At 64.2% G+C, this 22,179-nt stretch overlaps 4 protein-coding genes and 4 non-coding genes across 8 annotated transcripts; 3 read left to right on the top strand and 5 right to left on the bottom strand.

Annotated features, from left to right (window-relative positions):
* Positions 1 to 1,026: 1,026 nt before the first annotated feature.
* On the bottom strand, positions 1,027 to 1,217 carry LOC129198788 (U2 spliceosomal RNA). The gene has a single exon (XR_008574535.1). It is a non-coding gene; the product is annotated as a U2 spliceosomal RNA (small nuclear RNA).
* A 1,274-nt stretch (positions 1,218 to 2,491) lies between these two features.
* Positions 2,492 to 2,682, top strand: LOC129198787 (U2 spliceosomal RNA). The gene has a single exon (XR_008574533.1). It is a non-coding gene; the product is annotated as a U2 spliceosomal RNA (small nuclear RNA).
* Positions 2,683 to 3,824: 1,142 nt separating this feature from the next.
* On the top strand, positions 3,825 to 4,015 carry LOC129198786 (U2 spliceosomal RNA). The gene has a single exon (XR_008574532.1). It is a non-coding gene; the product is annotated as a U2 spliceosomal RNA (small nuclear RNA).
* Positions 4,016 to 5,181: 1,166 nt separating this feature from the next.
* Positions 5,182 to 5,372, top strand: LOC129198781 (U2 spliceosomal RNA). The gene has a single exon (XR_008574528.1). It is a non-coding gene; the product is annotated as a U2 spliceosomal RNA (small nuclear RNA).
* A 552-nt stretch (positions 5,373 to 5,924) lies between these two features.
* TMEM223 (transmembrane protein 223) lies at positions 5,925 to 6,814 on the bottom strand. Its single transcript, XM_054808348.1, has 2 exons — positions 6,414 to 6,814; positions 5,925 to 6,298 (listed from the first exon to the last, which is right to left on the bottom strand). Exons 1-2 carry the CDS (start codon positions 6,739 to 6,741, stop codon positions 6,000 to 6,002), a joined length of 627 nt encoding a protein of 208 aa, XP_054664323.1. The 5' UTR covers positions 6,742 to 6,814; the 3' UTR covers positions 5,925 to 5,999.
* Position 6,815: 1 nt separating this feature from the next.
* NXF1 (nuclear RNA export factor 1) lies at positions 6,816 to 17,745 on the bottom strand. Its single transcript, XM_054808346.1, has 21 exons — positions 17,641 to 17,745; positions 16,607 to 16,802; positions 16,361 to 16,490; positions 14,238 to 14,321; positions 13,959 to 14,063; positions 13,750 to 13,830; positions 13,591 to 13,660; positions 13,392 to 13,480; positions 13,164 to 13,271; positions 12,963 to 13,072; positions 11,267 to 11,303; positions 10,613 to 10,681; positions 10,367 to 10,422; positions 10,163 to 10,270; positions 9,996 to 10,054; positions 9,778 to 9,893; positions 9,628 to 9,670; positions 8,505 to 8,577; positions 7,281 to 7,463; positions 7,084 to 7,144; positions 6,816 to 6,974 (listed from the first exon to the last, which is right to left on the bottom strand). Exons 1-21 carry the CDS (start codon positions 17,669 to 17,671, stop codon positions 6,936 to 6,938), a joined length of 1,848 nt encoding a protein of 615 aa, XP_054664321.1. The 5' UTR covers positions 17,672 to 17,745; the 3' UTR covers positions 6,816 to 6,935.
* Positions 17,746 to 17,867: 122 nt separating this feature from the next.
* On the bottom strand, positions 17,868 to 21,255 carry STX5 (syntaxin 5). Its single transcript, XM_054808347.1, has 11 exons — positions 21,118 to 21,255; positions 20,664 to 20,919; positions 20,508 to 20,578; positions 20,043 to 20,098; positions 19,839 to 19,909; positions 19,604 to 19,720; positions 19,443 to 19,499; positions 19,274 to 19,355; positions 19,055 to 19,155; positions 18,787 to 18,908; positions 17,868 to 18,665 (listed from the first exon to the last, which is right to left on the bottom strand). The coding sequence occupies exons 2-11, from the start codon at positions 20,898 to 20,900 to the stop codon at positions 18,506 to 18,508; spliced, it is 1,074 nt and encodes a 357-aa protein (XP_054664322.1). The 5' UTR covers positions 20,901 to 20,919; positions 21,118 to 21,255; the 3' UTR covers positions 17,868 to 18,505.
* A 407-nt stretch (positions 21,256 to 21,662) lies between these two features.
* LOC129198756 (cytochrome c oxidase subunit 8B, mitochondrial) lies at positions 21,663 to 22,179 on the bottom strand. The gene is made up of 2 exons (XM_054808349.1): positions 22,022 to 22,179; positions 21,663 to 21,921 (listed from the first exon to the last, which is right to left on the bottom strand). The coding sequence occupies exons 1-2, from the start codon at positions 22,157 to 22,159 to the stop codon at positions 21,826 to 21,828; spliced, it is 234 nt and encodes a 77-aa protein (XP_054664324.1). The 5' UTR covers positions 22,160 to 22,179; the 3' UTR covers positions 21,663 to 21,825.

Below are 22,179 nucleotides of genomic sequence, written 5' to 3'. Positions count from 1 at the left end.
CCCACGCTGCCCGCACCGCCTGACCCGGCTCCGAGGTCACTCAGCCCCGGGAGAACCCCCGCAACCTCCGCATCGGGGCATCCCGGCGGCCCGGTCGAGCCCACGGGTGTCCCGATTACCATAACCACGCCCCTACGGACACTCGCCCCGCCCCTTCGGCCGCCCCAAACCACGCCCCGCCCTCCATGCCCCGCCCCGTCGTCCCATCCGACCCGCCCCTTCGCTGGGCAACGCGGCCACCCGATTGGCCACGCTCCGCCCCACAATTTGCATTCGCTCCGCCCCCTCACGGCCCTCCCCACCGAATCCCCTCCAGACGATTTGCATGCTCCGCCCACGATTTTCCATACGCCGCGCCTAAGACGCGCTCTCATTGGCCGCATTTAGACACGCCCACCCCAAGCGTCCCCACCCACCGCCCCGCGGCCTCCCCCGGGTCCCGCCGCCCGTCCGCAGCCACAGCCCGGGGGCTTCCGCCCGCTAATTAATTAAATTAATTGGAACGTGCAGCAACAGCCACAGCCCGGGCTGGGCTCGTGGAGTTGCAGCCCCCCCCCCTCCCGCCCCCCCGAGCCTGGCGCCTCCTCATCTCCTGCTTGGCGGTCTCGTAGCACCCGCCCTGGCTGGCGGAACGTGGAGGAGCGAAGAGTTTTCCCCAGGTTTGGGGGGGGGGGGGAACCAAACCCAAACCCGGAAACAGCAGCGTGACACCAACGCGCTCAAAGACCGAACCCGCACTCGGGAAAATGTCCGAGAAAAGAAAAAAAAACCAAACCAAAAAAAGCAACAAGCGCGGAGACTTAAAGGCCGAGCCGGCCACCGGCAGCACGATTCACCCGCACCCCACCCCACCCCCGCATCGTTCTACCCGGGGGACGGCACGGAGCTCACGCTGGGCCCAAGGGGGAGCGGGGGGTTGGGGAACGGGGACACCGGAGCTGCCCGGGAGACGGGCGAGGAACCGCGTCCCCAAGTCCACCGAAGGGTTCCGGTAGCTTCGCTCTGTCTTTGACCGCAGCAAAGGGGGGAGGGTGCACCGTTCCCGGAGGCACTGCAATACCGGGACGATGCGCGGAGCGGAGGGAGCAAGCTCCGGGTCCAACTCCCAGCACCAAAAATCCGTTTAATATAAAGTCCTCTCATCGAGGACGTATCAGATATTAAACTGATAAGAACAGATACTACACTTGATCTTAGCCAAAAGGCCGAGAAGCGATACCGCAACACCACAACACCCCCCCCACCGCACCCACCGACACGCTCACACATAACACGGTTACCCCCCCCCCACCACGCTCAACGAGCCCTCCGCTCCGCTCCACGCTCCCTTCCCCACGCTGCCCGCACCGCCTGGCCCGGCTCCGAGGTCACTCAGCCCCGGGAGAACCCCCGCAACCTCCGCATCGGGGCATCCCGGCGGCCCGGTCGAGCCCACGGGTGTCCCGATTACCATAACCACGCCCCCTACGGACACTCGCCCCGCCCCGTCGGCCGCCCCAAACCACGCCCCGCCCTCCATGCCCCGCCCCGTCGTCCCATCCGCCCCGCCCCTTCGCTGGGCAACGCGGCCACCCGATTGGCCACGCTCCGCCCCACAATTTGCATTCGCTCCGCCCCCTCACGGCCCCCCACCGAATCCCCTCCAGACGATTTGCATGCTCCGCCCACGATTTTCCATACGCCGCGCCTAAGACGCGCTCTCATTGGCCGCATTTAGACACGCCCACCCCAAGCGTCCCCACCCACCGCCCCGCGGCCTCCCCCGGGTCCCGCCGCCCGTCCGCAGCCACAGCCCGGGGGCTTCCGCCCGCTAATTAATTAAAGTAATTGGAACGTGCAGCAGCAGCAGCAGACGGGGCTGGGCTCGTGGAGTTGCAGCCCTTCCCCCCCCCACCCCCCCTCCCGCCCCGAGCCTGGCGCCTCCTCATTTCCTGCTTGGCGGTCTCATAGCACCCGCCCTGGCTGGCGGAACGTGGAGGAGCGAAGAGTTTTCCCCAGGTTTGGGGGCAAAACACGATCGCAGCGGGGCCTCGGGCAGCCCGTTCGAGCCCAAGGGCGGGGCGAAAGCGTTGAGGGACGTGAGGGGGCCGTGGAGGGCGGAGCGAATGCAAATTGTGGGGCGGAGCGTGGCCAATCGGGTGGCCGCGTTGCCCAGCGAAGGGGCGGGGCGGATGGGACGACGGGGCGGGGCATGGAGGGCGGGGCGTGGTTTGGGGCGGCCGACGGGGCGGGGCGAGTGTCCGTAGGGGGCGTGGTTATGGTAATCGGGACACCCGTGGGCTCGACCGGGCCGCCGGGATGCCCCGATGCGGAGGTTGCGGGGGTTCTCCCGGGGCTGAGTGACCTCGGAGCCCGGCCAGGCGGTGCGGGCAGCGTGGGGAAGGGAGCGTGGAGCGGAGCGGAGTGCTCGTTGAGCGTGGGGGGGGGGGGTAACCGTGTTATGTGTGAGCGTGTCGGTGGGTGCGGTGGGGGGGTGTTGTGGTGTTGCGGTATCGCTTCTCGGCCTTTTGGCTAAGATCAAGTGTAGTATCTGTTCTTATCAGTTTAATATCTGATACGTCCTCGATGAGAGGACTTTATATTAAACGGATTTTTGGTGCTGGGAGTTGGACCCGGAGCTTGCTCCCTCCGCTCCGCGCATCGTCCCGGTATTGCAGTGCCTCCGGGAACGGTGCACCCTCCCCCCTTTGCTGCGGTCAAAGACAGAGCGAAGCTACCGGAACCCTTCGGTGGACTTGGGGACGCGGTTCCTCGCCCGTCTCCCGGGCAGCTCCGGTGTCCCCGTTCCCCAACCCCCCGCTCCCCCTTGGGCCCAGCGTGAGCTCCGTGCCGTCCCCCGGGTAGAACGGAGCGGGGGTGGGGTGGGGTGCGGGTGAATCGTGCTGCCGGTGGCCGGCTCGGCCTTTAAGTCTCCGCGCTTGTTGCTTTTTTTGGGGTTTTTTTTCTTTCTTTTCTCGGACATTTTCCCGAGCGCGGGTTCGGTCTTTGAGCGCGTTGGTGTCACGCTGCTGTTTCCGGGTTTTTTTCCCCCCCCTCCCCAAACCTGGGGAAAACTCTTCGCTCCTCCACGTTCCGCCAGCCAGGGCGGGTGCTACGAGACCGCCAAGCAGGAGATGAGGAGGCGCCAGGCTCGGGGGGGGCGGGGGGGGGGGGGGGAACAACTGCAACTCCACGAGCCCAGCCCCGGCTGCTGCTGCTGCTGCTGCACGTTCCAATTAATTTAATTAATTAGCGGGCGGAAGCCCCCGGGCTGTGGCTGCGGACGGGCGGCGGGACCCGGGGGAGGCCCCGGGGCGGTGGGTGGGGACGCTTGGGGTGGGCGTGTCTAAATGCGGCCAATGAGAGCGCGTCTTAGGCGCGGCGTATGGAAAATCGTGGGCGGAGCATGCAAATCGTCTGGAGGGGATTCGGTGGGGAGGACCGTGAGGGAGGCGGAGCGAATGCAAATTGTGGGCCGAGCGTGGCCAATCGGGTGGCCGCGCTGACCAGCGAAGGGGCGGGGCGGATGGGACGACGGGGCGGGGCATGGAGGGCGGGGCGTGGTTTGGGGCGGCCGACGGGGCGGGGCGAGTGTCCGTAGGGGCGTGGTTATGGTAATCGGGACACCCGTGGGCTCGACCGGGTCGCCGGGATGCCCCGATGCGGAGGTTGCGGGGGTTCTCCCGGGGCTGGGTGACCTCGGAGCCCGGCCAGACGGTGCGGGCAGCGTGGGGAAGGGAGCGTGGAGCGGAGCGGAGGGCTCGTTGAGCGTGGGGGGGGGGGTAACCGTGTTATGTGTGAGCGTGTCGGTGGGTGCGGTGGGGGGGGTGTTGTGGTGTTGCGGTATCGCTTCTCGGCCTTTTGGCTAAGATCAAGTGTAGTATCTGTTCTTATCAGTTTAATATCTGATACGTCCTCGATGAGAGGACTTTATATTAAACGGATTTTTGGTGCTGGGAGTTGGACCCGGAGCTTGCTCCCTCCGCTCCGCGCATCGTCCCGGTATTGCAGTGCCTCCGGGAACGGTGCACCCTCCCCCCTTTGCTGCGGTCAAAGACAGAGCGAAGCTACCGGAACCCTTCGGTGGGGTTTGGGGACGCGGTTACTCGCCCGTCTCGCGGGCAGCTCCGGTGTCCCCGATCCCCAACCCACCTTCCCCCCCCCCCACCCCCCGCCTTGGGCCCAGCGTGAGCTCCGTGCCGTCCCCCGGGTAGAACGGTGCGGGGGTGGGGTGGGGTGCGGGTGAATCGTGCTGCCGGTGGCCGGCTCGGCCTTTAAGTCTCCGCGCTTGTTGCTTTTTTTGGGTTTTTTTTTCTTTCTTTTCTCGGACATTTTCCCGAGTGCGGGTTCGGTCTTTGAGCGCGTTGGTGTCACGCTGCTGTTTTCGGGTTTGGGTTTGGTTTCCCCCCCCCCCCCAAACCTGGGGAAAACTCTTCGCTCCTCCACGTTCCGCCAGCCAGGGCGGGTGCTACGAGACCGCCAAGCAGGAGATGAGGAGGCGCCAGGCTCGGGGGGGGCGGGGGGGGGTGGGGGGGAACTGCAACTCCACGAGTCCAGCCCGGGCTGCTGCTGCTGCTGCTGCACGTTCCAATTAATTTAATTAATTAGCGGGCGGAAGCCCCCGGGCTGTGGCTGCGGACGGGCGGTGGGACCCGGGGGAGGCCGCGGGGCGGTGGGTGGGGACGCTTGGGGTGGGCGTGTCTAAATGCGGCCAATGAGAGCGCGTCTTAGGCGCGGCGTATGGAAAATCGTGGGCGGAGCATGCAAATCGGCTGGAGTGGATTCGGTGGGGAGGGCCGTGAGGGGGCGGAGCGAATGCAAATTGTGGGGCGGAGCGTGGCCAATCGGGTGGCCGCGTTGCCCAGCGAAGGGGCGGGTCGGATGGGACGACGGGGCGGGGCATGGAGGGCGGGGCGTGGTTTGGGGCGGCCGACGGGGCGGGGCGAGTGTCCGTAGGGGCGTGGTTATGGTAATCGGGACACCCGTGGGCTCGACCGGGCCGCCGGGATGCCCCGATGCGGAGGTTGCGGGGGTTCTCCCGGGGCTGGGTGACCTCGGAGCCCGGCCAGACGGTGCGGGCAGCGTGGGGAAGGGAGCGTGGAGCGGAGCGGAGGGCTCGTTGAGCGTGGTGGGGGGGGGGGTAACCGTGTTATGTGTGAGCGTGGCGGTGGGTGCGGTGCGGGGGTGTTGTGGTGTTGCGGTATCGCTTCTCGGCCTTTTGGCTAAGATCAAGTGTAGTATCTGTTCTTATCAGTTTAATATCTGATACGTCCTCGATGAGAGGACTTTATATTAAACGGATTTTTGGTGCTGGGAGTTGGACCCGGAGCTTGCTCCCTCCGCTCCGCGCATCGTCCCGGTATTGCAGTGCCTCCGGGAACGGTGCACCCTCCCCCCTTTGCTGCGGTCAAAGACAGAGTCTGACGTTGGTTTTGGGCGAGAGTGACGTAAGGCGCTATGTTGAGCCGGGCCGCTGAGGGAGGTTTGAGGTCAGGCGCCATTTTGGGGCTGGCACCTTTAGCCTGGGAGCGAGGGGCTGGACCTTTCCAGTTTGAAGGGTGGACGCTGGCCCCGCACATGGCCTCTCCCTCCCCGCCCCCGCAAAGCAGTGGCCACCACACCATTTCCAGTGGCCACCTGGGAGCCGAGCTGCTCTGCAGGCACTGGGGCTCGGCCCGGCGGTACGACAAGAGGATTTGATTTAGGTGCCAGGACAGGGGTCACCCCTCCCTCCCCTGCACGGAGGGGGACACCCCCCGATCTTCAGGGACAGCCCCCCCCCCCCCCCCAATCTTCCATCCACGGTGGCCCCAGTGCAGGGGGGACCACACAGAATCGCTGCTCCCGCCACGGCGATGCCCACCCAGAGCGCACGGAATTGGTGGTGTTTGGGGGGGGGGGGGGGACGACCCCCACATTCACCCCACGAAGCAGCCGGACACGTAGATGGCTCAGGGTTTATTGGGAGGCAAAAAAAAACCCCGGGGTGAACAGTCCCGGTTTCTCCCCGCCTCAATTTTTCAGAGCTTACGGTAGGCACCGACGGTGATGTCAAAGAGGCGAGGGTTACAGAGCTGCCCCCGTTTGTCCAGCAGAAAGAAGAAGGGTCGACCCTTCACTTTGAGGGGGATGGCGGCCGGTACTTCGGACCGGTGAGCGCGGCAGGAGACGTGGCGTAACGGGACGGTGAAGGTGGGACCTCGGCTCAGCCCCAATGGCCCGTGGGTGCTGATGGCCACTTCCGTACCTCCGCGGAGAAGCGTTACCCGTCTCACGGAACGCAGGGGAAACAGGCAACCGGCGGCCACGATCAATGAGCCTACGGGAACGGGGGGGTGGGGGTCAGCGAGGCCTACGGGCCCGGTCCGCTGCCCTAGGCCCGGCCAGACCCCCATCCCCTACCGCTTCCCCTCCCCGCAGCCCTATCCCGGTACCGAGTGTGAGACAAGAAGCGGTGAATCCGAAACGCCATTTATGATCTCGGGGGCGAAGAGGATCATCAGGACCGGGACCGGGTGTTGGTCGAAGTTCCGTAAATGCAAAATGAGCTAAATAAGTCCAAAATATTCCTTGACCCGCACAAAAAAATCCGGCTAGGCGAAAGAAACGATCGCGTTCGTGTCGAAAAAGCACCACGTCCCGCGGTACCGTGGCCGCTACTTCCAAGGCCGCTGCCGCCACCGTCCTGGTCGCCGCCATGATTCCCCCTTCCCTCCTCCTCCTCCTCGCCCCCCCCAAAACCACTTCCGGGTCATCCGCCATCTTTGTAACGGGCGGGAAGCCAGCTCCGCCCCCTATCTCCTCCCTTAAAGGCGCAGCGCACCCCCAAAAGCGCCAAGGTTGAAACGGGTCGATTTATTGATTTATTTACAAAATTGGGGAGTGGGGGGGGGGGGAGGCGAAGAATAAAACTGCGGGAGGGGTGAGGATTTAGGGGGGGGAAGGGAGGGCGCCGCTCACTTGAGAAACGCCACCTCTGGGATCTTGCCTTCCAGCTGCAAGAGGAAAAATGGGGGGGGGGGGGTGTCAGTTCGGGGGGGTACCCCCAGTTGGGGAGGGGGGGGGGATGGCTTGAACACCCCCCCCCCCATCCCAAAAACCCACCTTCAGCTGGGTAAAGACCTGCCCGGCTCTGCCGTAGTCCCAATCATTGTCCTGCAGGCACCTGGGGAGGGGGGAAAAAAAGGGGGGGGGGGAGGGTGAAGTGGGGTGGGGGGGGGGAACCACACAGAACCTTCCCCCCTGCTCTGGCTGGAGGGGGAAAAAAAAAAGATTTGGGGTGGGGGGAGGACAGGACTCACTTCTGGGACCACTCGAGGTTCATGCCCGACTGCATGGAGAAGGCGGCGAGCATCTCCTGCTGCTCGGCCGAGAGGGTGGGCACGGGGCTGGACGAGGGGGTGGGCGCCGGCATGAGGAAAGCTTTGCGGATCTCCTCGGTTGTGGCCGTGCGGACGAAGAGCTCGTCGTTAACGATGCAGAGCCTGGGGGAGAAGGGTTGGGAGAAAGAAAGGAAAAAAAAAAAAAATTAAAAAATTAAATAAATAACCCCCCTTATTTATTTTTTTTTTAACGTAGGGATGAAGGGTTGGACCCCTGGCCCGGCAGGAGCGCGACCTGTGAAAAATTCAGCCCGAGGATGGAGAGTCTGCACCCAAACGTCCAAAAAAAAAAAAAAAAAACCAACCCCCCCCCCCCCCCCCCCCCAAAAAAAAGTCTCCCGATATTTGGAACGACGCTCCCCCGCGTGCCAAATCCCCTCCGGTCCCGGTTATCGAAGGGGAACAACCGGGCTCCGAGCGATGCGTTCCGGCGGCCAAAAAAAACCCCAAAAAAACCTAAAAATGCGGCGAGCTCTTGGCTCGCGTCGGAAACGGGGGAAGTTTATTTTTAATTTTATTATTATTATATTTTTTTTCACCCAAAAGGTTGTTCAAAACACTGGAAGAAGCTGGCGTTTCGACGATCTTAAGGGTCTTTTCCAACCTAAACGATTCTGTGATTAATTATATTAATTACGACCTCTCCGCGCTCTCCCCGAGGGCATTTAATCAACGAATCCCGGGTTCGTTTTGGGGCGGAAAAGGATTTTTTTCAACGTTATTTTGGCCAAATTCCCCCCGCCACTAGCAAAGACATCTCTAGACCAGGTTGCGGCCGCGTTCGAACTTGACCTTGAACGTTTCCAGGGATGGAACGAGCAACCTGTTCTCACACCCCCCCCCTCCCTACCTCATTTCTTTCTTAAATCTGGGCTGAATCTCCTCTATTTTAGTTAAAAAAAAAAAAAAATAATTAAATTTAGTTGTCCGACTGCTACAGACCCCGCTAAAAAAATAAAAATAATAATCTCTCCTTCTTTTTCTTATAAGAAAAAGCGGAATAAGGTCTCCCCAGAACCTCCCCCCGCCGCCTCTCTCAGCCCTTCCTCATCCTCGCCGCTCTTCGGCTCATCACCCCCCCCCCCCAAAAAGCTGTAATTTTGGGGGGGGGCACACGCGAACGGACTGGTATCCGCCGCTTACCCGGTGTTGCCGGCCGGCACGGCGATGAACATGCGGGTGAAGGCGCGCACCGAGTCTCGGGATTTGCCGTCGACTGCGGGAAAGAGGGAGAGGAGGTGGCGGAGTTTTGGGGGGGGGGGGGGAACAGCGAGAGGAAGGTTTGGGGGAGATGGAGGGGGGCACGGGGAGGTGGGGAGGGGGACGACGGGGAGGTTGGGGGGGGTATGGCGAGAGTTGGGGGGCCACGGCGAGGCGGTGGGGGGGTACGGCGAGGCAGGGGGGCATGGTGAGGTTGGAGGGGGCACGGCAAGAGTTGGGGGGCCACAGCAAGAGTTGGGGGGCCACGGCGAGGCGGTGGGGGGGTACGGCGAGATTGGGGGGTGCATGGTGAAGTTGGGGGGCCACGGCGAGGCGGTGGGGGGGTACGGCGAGGCAGGGGGGCATGGTGAAGTTGGGGGGCCACGGTGAGAGTTGGGTGGCCACGGCGAGGTGGTGGGGGGTACGGCGAGATTGGGGGGTGCATGGTGAAGTTGGGGGGCCACGGCGAGGTGGTGGGGGGTACGGCGAGATTGGGGGTGCATGGTGAGGTTGGGGGGGCACGGCAAGGCGGTGGGGGGGGGTACGGCGAGGCAGGGGGGCATGGTGAAGTTGGGGGGCCACGGTGAGAGTTGGGTGGCCACGGCGAGGTGGTGGGGGGTACGGCGAGATTGGGGGGTGCATGGTGAAGTTGGGGGGCCACGGCGAGGCGGTGGGGGGGTACGGCGAGGCAGGGGGGCATGGTGAGGTTGGGGGGGCACGGCAAGGCGGTGGGGGGGCACAGCAAGAGTTGGGGGGCCACGGCAAGAGTTGGGGGGCCACGGTGAGGCGGTGGGGGGGGTACGGCGGGATTGGGGGGTGCATGGTGAGGTTGGGGGGGCACGGCGAGAGTTGGGGGGGCATTATGAAACTGGGGGGGCATGGCCAGGCGGTGGGGGGCATGGTGAGGTTGAGGGGGAGCACGGCGAGCTGTGGGGGGGCACAGCAAGAGTTGGGGGGCCACGGCAAGAGTTGGGGGGCCACGGTGAGGCGGTGGGGGGGGTACGGCGAGATTGGGGGGTGCATGGTGAGGTTGGGGGGGGGGGGCACGGCGAGGGGTGAAGCTCACCTTCCTTGAAGATCCCGTGGACGGCAAAGCACAGCAGAGTGTTCTGGAAGAGAAAAGGGGGGGGACCCGTTTGAGGCGATGGGTTTTGGGGGGGGGGAGGAGAGGAAATGGGGGTTTTGTGTGTCCCGTCCCCCCCCCCCCCCAACTCACCGTCTGGGCACAGATATCCACCATGAAGGAGTTGATGTCGTGTTGGGTTTTGGGGAGCTCGTTAAGGAAAGCCACCACGTTGAGCCGCGTGTGTTTGAGCAGTTTGAAGCGCATGGCTGGGGAGGGAGGAAAAAAAAACCAAAAAAAACCCAAAACACTGAGCCCCCCCCCGCCCCCTTCCAGAATTGGGGTGCAACGACAGGGTGGGGGAGTCTTACTGGGGTCTTTCAGCTTCTTCACATTTCTGCTGTCCTTAAAATATTCGTTCAGGCTGTTCCTGGTGGGGGGGAAAAGGAGCTGAAAAGGCTGCGCCGGTGTTGGGGTGGGGGGGGTTTTGTCTCCTGCCCCCCCCCCCCCCGCCGTAACCGGCAGCAAGGGGACGTACCTGGGGGGGTTTTGGGGTCCAAAGGGGATACTGAGGGAGCAGCAGGCTCCGTCGTGATAGGCATCCAGGAGCCCCTGCCGGTCGCTGGAGTCGTAGATGGAATAATACCTGGATGGGGGGGTGGGGGGGTACAGGACACGAGAGGTGAAAAAAGAGGGGGGGGACACACACGCAGCGAGACCCCCCCCCGGTGCCGAAACTCACTGCTGTAAGAATCGCAGCACCAGAACCTTCAGGTCGTCTGAGCCGAAGTAGCTGCCCTAAAGAATTTCGGGGGGGGGACGAGACGACACAACGACGAGACACACACGACAGAGCGGTTATTCCCCAGGTGACAGCCGCCCCCTTGGGCTGGGGGGGGGGGAAAGGGTTATGGGGACACCCCCCCCCCCCATCCCACCCTGAACCCCCCCCTCCAAACCACCCCCCCCCCCCCCAACTCATCCCTACCTTGCAGGGGGGCAGCGTCGTGGGGGCCTCCACGTCGAAGGCGATGGGTGGAGGGAGCTCGTGGCCGTCCTGGGGGGAGGCAGAGACAGGGACGGAGTTGGGAGGGGCACAAATCTCTCCTGTCCCCCTCCTGCCCCCCCCAGGAAAGCTCAGGGTCCCCCCCAACCCCCCAGGAAGGTTCAAGGTCCCCCCCAAGCCCCCCCTTAGCCCCCCAGCAAGGCTCAGGGTTCCCCCCAAGTCCCCTCCTGCCCCCCCAGCAAGGCTCAGGGTCCCCCCCAAGCCCCCCAGCGAGGCTCAGGGTTCCCCCCAAGTCCGCTCCTGCCCCCCCCAGCAAAGCTCAGGGTACCCCCCAAACCCCCCAAGAAGGCTCAGGGTTCCCCCCAAGCCCCCCCTTAGCCCCCCAGCAAGGCTCAGGGTCCCCCCCAGGTCCCCTCCTGCCCCCCCAGCAATGCTCACTGTCCCCCCCAAACCCCCCTTAGCCCCCCAACAATACTCACTGTCCCCCCCAAATCCCCTCCTGCCCCCCCCGGCAAAGCTCAGCATCACCCCCCAGCCCCACAACAAGGCTCAGGGTCCCCCCCTCAAGCCCCCTCCTGTCGTCCCCCCCCCCCCAGCAAGGCTCAGCATCGTGTGTGTCCCCCCCGCCTCGCTCACCAGCCGCAGCAGCTTCGGGAAGCGCTCTCTGACGGAGCTGCCGAAAAGAAGCAGAGTCAGAGCGGGGGCCGAGCCGCCCACCGGGGGCCAGCCCTTGCCCCCCCCCCAGCAAACACTAGCCCCCCTCCCCACAAAACACCCCCCCCCTCCCCTTGCCTGCCCTCACCGGAGCCGTATGGTGCGAGGGCGCGTGGTGGGGTCACCCCACAGCTGCCTTCCCCCCCCCCCAAACCCCTTCCTCGTCGTGACACCCCCCCCCCCCATCAATTCCTGGGGGCCCGGTTCTGTCTCCCCCCCACCCCAGGGCTGCCCCTGCCCCTGGGGGGGGTCTCGGGCCGCATCTGATGAGGAATCGATGGCCCCGTGGGCCAGCTCAGGACTTACCTGGCTAGTACTCACCTGGGTGCGGGTGCCCAGAGAAGGGGAGGGGGGGTAAGGTGGTGGGGGGGGGGGGGAAAGGGGGAGAGGAAAAATTCCCGCCAGTCGTGGCAAAACCGTTGGCAAAACCCGGCTGTTTCCGGCTGCGGAGCCTCTGCGTTGGGGTAGGGGGGGGGTTTGGGGAGGGGGGAGCCCCAATCGAGCAAACAGCGAGAGGGGATGAAGCAGGGGTTGTTGAGGGGGGGGGGGGGGAAGGGGGGGGGGGCAACCCCGGGGCAGAGCCTCTTCTCCTTCACGCCGCTCCCTCCCAACCTCCCCCCCACCTCCCCCCAGGAGCGCGGTTGAGCTCCGGGTTACGTCCGGCATCCGGAGCCGAGACCTCCCCCCCCCTTGCCCCCGACCCACGCTGGGAGCCGTCGTCGGCGAACCCAGGGGTACCACGATGGTGGCGGCGGCGGCGGCGGTGGTCGTGAGGGGTTTAGGGGAGGGGGGGGAACCTGCCCTGAAAAGCCTCCCCCCGCGCCGATCGGCCGCGTCTGGGCGGCGACGTTTGGCCACTGCACGGCTGTGCCTGTCTTAGGTTGTTCCTCCCGTGAGGAATCTTACCCGTCTCTGGCTAACCAGCCATCGTCGAGGGCCAAACGCGGGCGCAAAAGCAGAGGAGGTGGGAGGGGGGAGGCGAGGGGAGTTAAGGTGTGTGCGTGGGGGGGGGGGGGTGCATCGAGCTCCGCAGGGGCGTAGGGGAGGGAGGACGACGGGGACGGCAACGCGATGCCCCGTGTCGCGTCCTGCGGTGTGTCCCCCCCTCCCCTCCCCGCCATCGAAAAGCCTGTGGAAGGGCGGAGCGGTGTCGAAACTTCCCCCCCACCGCCCCATCTGCACGGCAGAAGGGTGGGAGCGGCGGGCGGGGGGGAGCAGGACGCTTCGGAGAAGAGGCTGTGTACCCCGGGGAAGAAGTAAGAGCGAGGATGAGGAGGGAAAAGGGATGCTGGGGTCGGGGAGGGGGGGGGGAAAAGCAGGGCTCCGAGCAGCTGAAACAGATCGGCCGTCCTCCGACAGAAAGGCGACGGCTCGTTCCGGGTTTGCGTCACGACCGGGGGTTACGTGGGATCCTGGGGACGAGGTTTTGGGGGGGGGACACACACGCACACGGGGAGGGGGCACACACACACACACACACACACACGATGTCTGGGCACCGGCGAGCAGAAGGTGTATGTGTGGGGGAGGGCGGCCTCTCTTCCGTCCTGCCGCGTTGCCCCCCGCGGAGCAGGGGCGGCCCACGGGCCCCTAGGGCCGCCCCAAGGCTAACACTGACCTGATATAGGTCGATTGATCCCGGAAAGCGTCGCAGAGAGGATTTCCGTCGAGCCAAAGCTCCTCCAGTTTGAGCCCCTTCACTTTATCCAACTCCCGGTCTGATTTCAGCTGTTGGGAGAAGGGGAATTAAGGAGAAAAAGGGGATGAAGGGACAAGCCGGGGGTGGGGGGGTGAGGAAGGAGACCGGCGTGGCACCCACTTCGTTGCGTGAAAGGTCGAGGATTTTGAGGCCGGCGGCTTTCTGAGCCAGCTCGGACAGGTCGTCCAGGCGGTAAAGCTTGTTGCTGCTCAGGTTCAAGGACTGCAGCTGTGGGGAGAGACAAAGGAGGGGTTGAAGGGGATGGAAACGGGGGTTGGAAGGGTTGGAGGGGGGCAGAGATGGGATTTGAGGGGTGGGGGGGTCCAGGGAGACTCGCCCCGTCCTCACCTCGGGGATGTTGTCCTCGATGATACGCAGCACAACCAGCATGCAGCTCCGCTGGTTTAGCACCACGTCGATGCTCTGCGACACCAAATCTAAAGCGGGGAGGGAAATAAAAACGAGGGGTGAGGCGTCGCCCGTCGCCCGTCACAGCCCCTTCTCGTCCCTCGTGTCCCCCGGGGCGGCGAAAAAAAGAAACGCTTACCGGGGTCGACGCGGAGGCTTTTGAGGTCCAACGCCCGCTGCGAACCATCGTATCTCTTGCTCATGCAGAGCTGGGACAACGCGACGAGGATGAGGAGGAGCGGGGAAGCCTCTGCCTCTTCCCCTCCGCCCAGAACCCGCAACCGCTCTCCCCGCTCACCTTCAATTGCTCAATCTCCTCCGGTTTCAGCTCGTTCTGCAAGGACTGAGGCGGAGCCGACGAATTGATAATTATCACCACCTACGACGCAAAAAAAAAAAAAAAAAAAGAACGGAGAGGATCCGTGAGGAGGAGCGCGTCGGCAACAAACTGCGCCCACGCAGAGCGGGGAGGAAACGGCTCCGGCGACGAGGGATTGAGTCGCGGACCTTGTAGTTGTCCCTGTCGGTGATCTTGCGGGAGACTTGTTTGAGGGCGCTGGCAGTGGTGGCATCCTCCACGTAAAACTGGGCTCGGTTGTGGTCGTAGTGAAACTGAAAAGAAAACGGTTTGGGATGCGGACGGCAACTCCCGCAGAGCTGGAGCACACACCCCCCCCAATCTCCCGGGAGGTGTTTTTCCCCCCACTCCAGGCCGGCCAGATCACCCAAACTCCTCCCAAAACCCGGAAAAACCCCCAAAAAACGGGCATCTAGGTGCTGACTTACCTCAACGGGAGTGAAGGGGACGCTGCAAAGGTTCTGGATGGAGCTCAGCAACCACGATTTGTCGTATTTTTTCCCGTACGGGATCTAAAAAGAGAATTTGCTTGACGTCGGGGTGCGGGAAGGGCTGGCGACGACGGCCGCAGCTCTACCCGCGCGCGTCACGGCTGCGGCAGGACGCAGCTGCCTTCTGCGTGCGGCCGGGGAGAGAAAAGAGAGAAAGGAAAAAGAAAAGGGAACGGAATTATAGAATCACGGAGCGGTTTTGGGTTGGAAGGGAACTGAAAGATCATCTAGTTCCACTCCCCCTTGCCACGGGAAGGGACACCCTCCACTAGCCCAGGTTGCCCAACCTGGCCTTGAACGCTTCCAGCGAGCCAGGGGCAGCCACAATTTCTCCGGCCAACCCGTTCCCGTGCCTCGCGGTGAAGAATTTCTCCCTAATATTTCATCTCAATCTCCCCTCCTTCGGTTTAAAACCATTCCCCTTGTCCCGTCGCTCCACGCTCTCGTCAACGGTCCCTCTCCATCTTTCCTGCGGCGTATTTTAGGGACTGGAAGATGCTCTAAGGTCTCCCCGGAGCCTTTTCTTCTCCAGGTTGAACAACCCCAACGGCTCTCAGGGTTGCTCCCAACCCGTTCTCCGCACAGCATCTACTCGGGATCGCGCCGACCCTCGCGCTCGGACGCCGAGCGTCCAGCCGGTTCCTTATCCGTCCGTCAAATCCACGTCTCTCCGATTTAGAGACGAGGACGTCGAGCGGGACGGCGTCAAAACGCTTCGCGGGAAGCCAGGGAGACGACGTCGAGCGCTCTCCCCTTGCCCACCAACGCCGTAACCGCGACGTAGAAAGCCACCAAATCTGTCAGGCGCAATTTGCCCTTAGCGAAATCGCCTTGGCCGTCACCGGTCACCTCCTTATTTTCCAGAATTTCCAGGAGAATCTGCTCCGTGATCTTGCCGGGCACAGAGTCGAGACCTATCGGCCTGTAATTCCCCGGGTTTTTTTCCGCTTTTTTCCCTTTTTAAGCCTACGCAGACGGTTTCTGAAATTAGGCAAGTAGTTTTTAACGTGGATAAGCCCTTCGCCTCGCATCTGGCAACCGACAGGGACACGTCACTGAAGTAAACTTTGAAGTAGACGTCAAAAAATGCAAAAACGACCCCCAAAAAAAAGTGAAAACGGGTACTTTCATCCTCACTGAAGCGTCTCTCGCATTCTCCGCTCTAAAGGGTCCCCGTTTCAGATGGATTTGAGTTACGTTAACGTTAAACGTTCGCCAGACGTTTCTCTAGACCGACAGCAGCGTACAAGGACGCTCCTTCCCGCACATCTCAATCCCAGGTTGAAATCCTGAAGGTTTCCTTTAAGGACAAAAATCCAAAGAGCTCCAAGAAGATTTTTAAATCGAGCAAAGCAAATAAAAAGCCAGCAAACTTCTGAGGCGCTAACGAGGAGGAAAAGGTCTCTCGTTAAGTCCGCTAACCCCTCACAGAACAAACAAGAGGCTTAAAAAGATTCCTGCAAAGAAATCACGGACGGAAGATAAATCTGATAAATCCAGCACGAGCGACCGACGAGCAAACGGCAGCGCTGACCCTTCTGCTCCTCTGAGCTCTTCGCCGGCCACGCGAAGAGGCAAAACCAAAGGCGATCGAATCCGCTCTGACAAGAAATCGTCCCCGCGAGATCCAAAACGATGGAGAAATCCATTTGAAATCGGGATTCGCACGCAGCATCGTGGATAACGAACCTCGCCCCAAGCACTCGGGCCAGGACTTTAGGAAACGTCGCTAAATCTTAACGACAGCAGCCTCTCGGCACGGTTGTTTTGGGTTTTTTTTTACTCAAAAACAAACCCAAAAAGCCATGTAGCCGCAAAGAGACGTTCAAGCACTTTAATAACTTTTCCTGGGGCTCACAGCACTCGAGCTGAGGCCGCGGCAACGCCCGATCGCTCCTCAAGAGAAGGGACAGGGCGACAACAACCGCGCTCGCCGTCCTCGCTCGGCCGCGGGAGACGTACGGCGATCGCCGTTCCCCGCCCCCCCAGAAAAAACCCCCGAAAAAAACAGGCGACGACGGCCGCGATTTCCCCCTCCCTGAGCCGCCTGCTTCACTCACGGTGATCTTGAACCAATTCCTGCGTCCGCTGTCGCGGCTGGTACCGCTGCTCCGCTCCGGGGCGGGAGGATCTCGTCTGACCGTGATGTGGATGTTGGTCGTGCGATTCGGTCGCGGCCCGTAGGGCAAACTGGAAACAACGAGGTGAGATTTGGAGGGGAGGAGCCCCAAACCACCACCACCACCACCACCCCCCCCCAGCAAGACCCCAAGATGATTCCGCGGAGTTCGGCCGTCCCCACTCACTATCGCCCGCGGGGCCCGTCGTGCGCTTCGCTCATAGGGACGTCGCCGTCATCCTCCTCCAGCCGTGCGCGAAGGCCGGGACTGTTACGGCTACGGGAGCGGTGGTTCATCTCGCTGTACATCTTCCCTCGGAACGGTCCGCGACCTTTCTTCCTGCGGCCTGAGAAGCTTCGGCCGCCCACCCGGTCATCGTGTTCTGGATGGGTGGCACCGTCGTCAGCTCCCGCTCCACGGTGGTGGTGGATGGAGGGGGGGAATCTCCTACCCTGGCTGCTGGCCCCATCTTCCTCCAGCCCCCATCCTCTTCCTCCAGCCCCCCATCCTCTTCCTCCAGCCCCCCATCCTCTTCCTCCAGCCCCCCATCCTGCTCTCCCTGGGCCTCATCTCCTCACTCTGGTCCCCTCCTGCTCTCCCCAGCCCCTCTCCCCTTCCTCCAGCCCCCTTCCTCTGCCTCTGGCTCCCTCCCCTCCCTCCAGCCCCCATCCTCTGCCTCTGGCCCCCCATCCCGCTCTCCCCAGGCCTCATCCCCTCACTCTGGTCCCCTTCTGCTCTCCCCAACCCCTCTCCCCTCCCTCCAGCCCCCATCCTCTTCCTCTGGTCCCCCATCCCGCTCTCCCCTGTCCCCTCCCGCTCTCCACAGCCCCCTCCCCATTCCCCTGGTTCCCTCCTGCTCTCCCCGGCCCCCCCTCCTCTCCCTCCGGTCCCCTCCTGCTCTCCCCGGCCCCCCCTCCTCTCCCTCCGGTCGCCTCTACCGCTCTCCCCCGGTTCCCCCCCCACTCCCCGGGCTCTCTCCCTTCCCTCCGATCCCCTTCCCTCTCCCCAACCCCCTTCCCCTCCCTCCGGTCCCTTCCCGCTCTCCCCCCCCCTCTCCCCGTTCCCCTTAGGCCCCACAGACCAGGCCTAGCTACTCCGACTCCCAACACACCCTAACCCAAACGAATTCTTTTCTCCCTTCCCCGTTACCTCCCGAGCCCGGAACTCTCCCCTCAACCGTAGACCCGACCCTCTCTCCCTCATTCCCCGGCCCCGCTCACCGCTGTAGCCCCCTTTGCCCTCCTCCGCCATCGCCGCCGATCCGCTCCCGGCACCCGCGGCCTCCCCGCCGCGCCACGCCCCCCCCTCCTCTACCGCGTCACTTCCGCCCGGAGGTCACCAGTTCCCCCGCGCGCATGCGCGTTCGTTCACACACCCCCCTCCCTTTTTCCTCTCCCGGAGGTCGCCGGTTCGAGTCCCGCCCCGGGAGAAAGAGGCAGCACCGGGACGGGGGAGCCCAGAGTTTTAATTTGGGGGGGGGGAGGGTGGCTGCGAGTCCCACAACCCACCCCCCCACCCCCCAAAATGGGGTCCCACAGCTCACCCAAGGGTCCCACAGCCCATCCGGGGAACCCTACGGCTTTACCAGGGTCCACAGCCTGCCCCCCCCCCCCCATCCCCACTGTGGGGGGGTCCCACAGTTTTAACGGGGTCTTCAGCCCCTCCGGGGAAGGGGGGGAGGGGGGGGAGTCCACGGCCTGGCGGGGCGGAGTGGAGGAGAGGGGGGAAGATTCTGGCAACATTCCCGGGATTCCCGATCCACCGGAAGGGTCCGTAGCCACCATGACTGGGCGGACACGGGGACCGGCCGCGGCATAGGCTGCGGGACCCACGGGAGGGGAACTGGGGTGCTGCCCCCAGCCCCTGGGTGGGGGGGGGACACACGACAAAGGGGTCCCCAGGGGCAGTTTTGGGGTCCCCAGGGGCAGTTTTGGGGTCCCCGAGAGGCAGGACACTGCCCCGTCCCCACGCAGATGTCCGTCTCCGAGCCCCGCAGAGCACGGACCGAGTCCGTCTGTCCCCACCGGTGGGACGAGGTGGGGGGCGGTGGGGGGGCGGGGGGCAGGAAGGGGAAGGAAAGGACTTTCAGGCCAGGAAGACGACGAAGACGATGAAGAAGACGATGAGGATGAGGAAGATCTTGACCATCAGCCAACGGTTGGAAGTGACCGACTGGAAGTACTTGAGGATCTCCCCGTGCGCCGCCTCCACGTTCAGCTGCGCGTCCTCCACGCTGGCGTCGATCCTGAGGGAGGGAGGACGGGAAAGTGAAGGGTGGGGACGGACACGACACACACACACAAACGCACGGACCGAGGGGACGCAGGACACCGTGGGGACGGACAGACGGACGTGGGGACCGCTACCTCTGGATCGTTTCCTCCTGCTCCTTCACCATATGCGCCAGCTGCTGGAAGATGGAACCCAACTCCACGATGGTCGATTCGATGTTCTGCATCGTGTCTGCCCGGCTCTGGATGTACGAATCCTGCGGACAAACAGGGACAGCGTGGCGGCCATCGGTCCCTGGGTGTCCCCTCCCCTCAAAAATCATTTTTTGGGGGGGTGGGGGATGGTCCCGTGTGTGTTTTGTGTGTCATCGTCCCCTCCCCGCCTCAAAGCTCACGTCCCCACCTGCTCGTCGATCAGCTGTAGCTGCTGGCTCGTCCGCGCGTCCATCTCGATAGCCACCGTCCCGGCGCGCTGCGGATCGTCCTGCAGCACCGCCGAGCTGCCTGAGGGGAGAAGCGGGGAGGAAATGGCGGGGGGGGACACACAAAGACACCCCCCCCACACACACACCCCCCCTTCCTCTTCCTCAGTACCCCCTCTCCCCAAAATCCCGGCACTCACCCAAGTTGCCGGCGGCGAGGGGCAAAGCGGAGACGGGGGCACGGGAGAAGTGTTCGCGGCGGCTCCGCTGCTGCTTTAGGTTCTTGGGGGGGGGACACGGAGAAGGGGGGGGGGGTCAGAGAGGGTTGGGGGGGGGCAGAAAAGGGCAGGGGGAGGACGACACACTCACCTCTGTCCGCACCTCCAGCACCGACTTGAAATCGTTGGACATGGAGGCGAGTTTGGACTGAGAAGGGAAAAGGGGGGGTCAGCCACCGGCCTGGGGGTGGGGGGCTGCGTGTTTGTGTGCGCGTGTGTCGTGTTCCCCCCCCTCCTCGTCACCGTCCCCACCTGCAGTGACACGACGACAGTGTTGGAGTGAGTCTGGACATGCCGCCCGCTCTGACCCCCCCTGGCCCTCACCACCTCCTGCAGCTGCGCGATTTGTTTGTTCAGGCTGTTGATGTCCTGCGAGAGAGGGGGGGAGACACACAAAGAAATATTGGGGGGGGGGGGGGGTGTCAGGGACACCCCCTAATGTGTCCTCCCCTCTCCCAGGCTGGGGTGTCCCCCCCCTCTCCCCTACCTGCTTGATGATGTAAGTCAGCTCCTCGATCTCCACCGCCTTGTCATCGAAAAGGGATTTTCGCTTGGCCACTGCCAGCGCCGGGGGGGGGGGACACCCACAAAATAAAGAGGGGGGGGGAAAGCTGCAGTCATGGGACCCTCCTGTCCCTCTTTGTGCCCCCTCCACCCTGGGGACCCCCCCCCCCAGCACCCCGAAACTTACAGATCGTCAGCTTCTCCAGCTTGGCGAAGGTGTTGCTGAGATCCTTCCCGATGCGCCTGGCAGCGGAGGTGGGGGGGGGGGCCCTCAGAGCCGGGGTGTCCCTGTGTGTCACACCCCCCCCCCCAAGTCCCCCTCCCATCCTCTGGGGACCCCCCCGCCACCCCCCTCCCCGCCACCATGGCACCCCTGTCCCCCCACCCCCGGGGGACCCTGTCCTCCTTCCCACCGTGCCTGGAACCCCCCCCATCCCTGGGGACCCCCCCAAATCGCCCCCAGCGACCCCCCATGACCCTTGGGGATCCCTCCCCTTGACCCCCAGGACTCCCCCATCCCTGGGGACCCCCCCCCTCTCCCCGGGGACCCCCCCCATCCCCAATCTTGCCCCCTGGGGACCCCTCAGGGACCCCCCCCTTAGGGATCCTGCCCCGGGGACCCCCTTCATCCCCGGGGGACCCCCCCCCTCACTTGGCCATGAGGCTGAACTCGCTTCTCTGCCGCCCGCCACCCGGAGCCGCTCTGCCGGGCTGCACCCCATCCTGTAACGGGGACACCGGGGGGGTGTGAAACCGGGGGGGGGGGGGGCAGAACGGCGGGGGGGGGGGGGGATCCCCCAAAACCCACCTGCCGGCCCTGCAGGGACTTGCAGGCGGATAGAAACTCCTGAGTCCGATCGCGACACGACATGACGTCCGGAGGGGTGGGCGGTGGCGGCGGGAGGAAAGAACCGGGAGAAACGGGGGGAGGAGGGGGGGTGAAGGTGAAATGTTGGGGAGAGGGGGGGACGGTTTGTGTCTGGGGGGGGCCCAGGTAAACGCCCGGTTCCCGCTGCCTAGAGCCGTGCCGGCGCCTCGCGTTCATCGGGGCTCATCACCTGCCGCTGTAGGGGGGGGACGGGGTCAGTAACGGCGGGGGGGAATCCCCCCCCCCCCCAAACCTCCGGTAACCGGATTCCTCAGCTCCAACCGGGGGACGCCGAGGCCTAACGGGGGGGGGGGGGGGGGGGGGGGGAAGGGGGGGTCCGAAGGGGCGGGGCGATGCTGGGGTCAGCCCCGCCCCATCGCTCTCACGCGCTCACCGGGATTCGGGTCGGGCCGAGCGCCGCCACCGGGATCTACCGGCCGCGCTGACGTCACTGCCACGTCACTGCCACGTCTCTTCCCACTTCCTTTCCCCCCCCCCCGCGCTCCCTTCAGTCTTCCGGAAGTCGTGACTCTATGGTTTAAGAGTCCTCCGAGATACCGGAAGTAGCCGGGGTGTTTTGAGGAAGTCGCGCTGTGGAAGGTTCGCTTGTAGCAACGGGCTCCGCCCCTAGCGACAGGCCACGCCCTTGGCGACGGCCAATGGAGAATGGCCACGCCTCTAGTGACAGGCCACGCCCTTCGAACCGGCGCCGGAAGATGGCTCCGCCCCCAGCCCCTCCCCTAGCAACCGCTACCAACCCTACCAATCAGGCCACGACCTTAGCAACCGCCATCGTCCTTATCAACGGGGTCTTCCCCCGGCTCGGTGACCTCACCGTGACGCCATCAGATGACCTCATAGCCCCCCTCCCCACGTCGGGATCCCCTCCCAAGCCCGTCTCTCCCCCCCCCCCCACCGCAGAGAAAGGCAGAGTCGGTCTCGGCGTTAGCGGCCTTTATTGGGGGGTGGGGGGGGGTCGGTCGGTCGGGTCCCATCGGCGGTGCAAGGGAAGGGGGAAGGTCCCGGCGCGGCGTCCCCTGTGTTCCCGGTGCTGAGTGGTCCCGGCGGTGGGTGGTCCCGGTAGGATGGGAAGGGGGGTAGGTCACTCCCCTTTCTTATAGTCCTCGAGGTGGGCGAGCACCCAGGCGGCGGGGCCCAAGCAGACGGCGAACATGGCGATGAAACCCACGACGCTTTCCTGCGGGCAGAGAACCGTCAGCCCCGCTCCCTCCCCAAGGTCACCCGCCGTCCCGGTTCCTCTCCCGTTCTTCCCCACCCCGAGCTTCCCCTGCACTTACCCCGGGCCCCAGCGGCTCCTGTGGCGGCCCCGAGATGAGGCCGCGTTGGGCCGGGCCAGGCCGGGCCGGGGAACGCAGGAGGGAGCGGGCCAGGCGGACAGCGAGCGACATGGCGGCGGCGGAAGCGGCGATGCGCATGACTTCCGGAAGAAGGGGGC

This window comes from Grus americana, chromosome 35 (assembly GCF_028858705.1).
Source record: "Grus americana isolate bGruAme1 chromosome 35, bGruAme1.mat, whole genome shotgun sequence".
NCBI classification, from domain to species: domain Eukaryota; kingdom Metazoa; phylum Chordata; class Aves; order Gruiformes; family Gruidae; genus Grus; species Grus americana.
The sequence above is the reverse complement of the archived record's forward strand: the minus strand, read 5'-3'. Positions and strand labels throughout refer to the sequence as shown.

Excerpts from the sequence above, each read along its gene's own strand:
- TMEM223 (XM_054808348.1), bottom strand. The coding sequence starts at position 6,741 with ATGGCGGATGACCCGGAAGTGGTTTTGGGGGGGGCGAGGAGGAGGAGG. Across the intron at positions 6,299-6,413 it reads CGCTTCTTGTCTCACACTCG|GCTCATTGATCGTGGCCGCC; the intron begins GTACCGGGATAG and ends CCGTTCCCGTAG.
- NXF1 (XM_054808346.1), bottom strand. The coding sequence starts at position 17,671 with ATGGCGGAGGAGGGCAAAGGGGGCTACAGCG. Across the intron at positions 10,271-10,366 it reads GTGCTGCGATTCTTACAGCA|GTATTATTCCATCTACGACT; the intron begins GTGAGTTTCGGC and ends CCCCCCATCCAG. Across the intron at positions 9,671-9,777 it reads TGGATATCTGTGCCCAGACG|AACACTCTGCTGTGCTTTGC; the intron begins GTGAGTTGGGGG and ends TTTCTCTTCCAG.
- STX5 (XM_054808347.1), bottom strand. The coding sequence starts at position 20,900 with ATGAACGCGAGGCGCCGGCACGGCTCTAGGCAGCGGGAACCGGGCGTT. Across the intron at positions 19,910-20,042 it reads GCTGGAGAAGCTGACGATCT|TGGCCAAGCGAAAATCCCTT; the intron begins GTAAGTTTCGGG and ends CGGCGCTGGCAG. Across the intron at positions 19,156-19,273 it reads CCTCGCCGCCGGCAACTTGG|GCAGCTCGGCGGTGCTGCAG; the intron begins GTGAGTGCCGGG and ends TTCTCCCCTCAG.
- LOC129198756 (XM_054808349.1), bottom strand. The coding sequence starts at position 22,159 with ATGCGCATCGCCGCTTCCGCCGCCGCCATGTCGCTCGCTGTCCGCCTG. Across the intron at positions 21,922-22,021 it reads AGGAGCCGCTGGGGCCCGGG|GAAAGCGTCGTGGGTTTCAT; the intron begins GTAAGTGCAGGG and ends CTCTGCCCGCAG.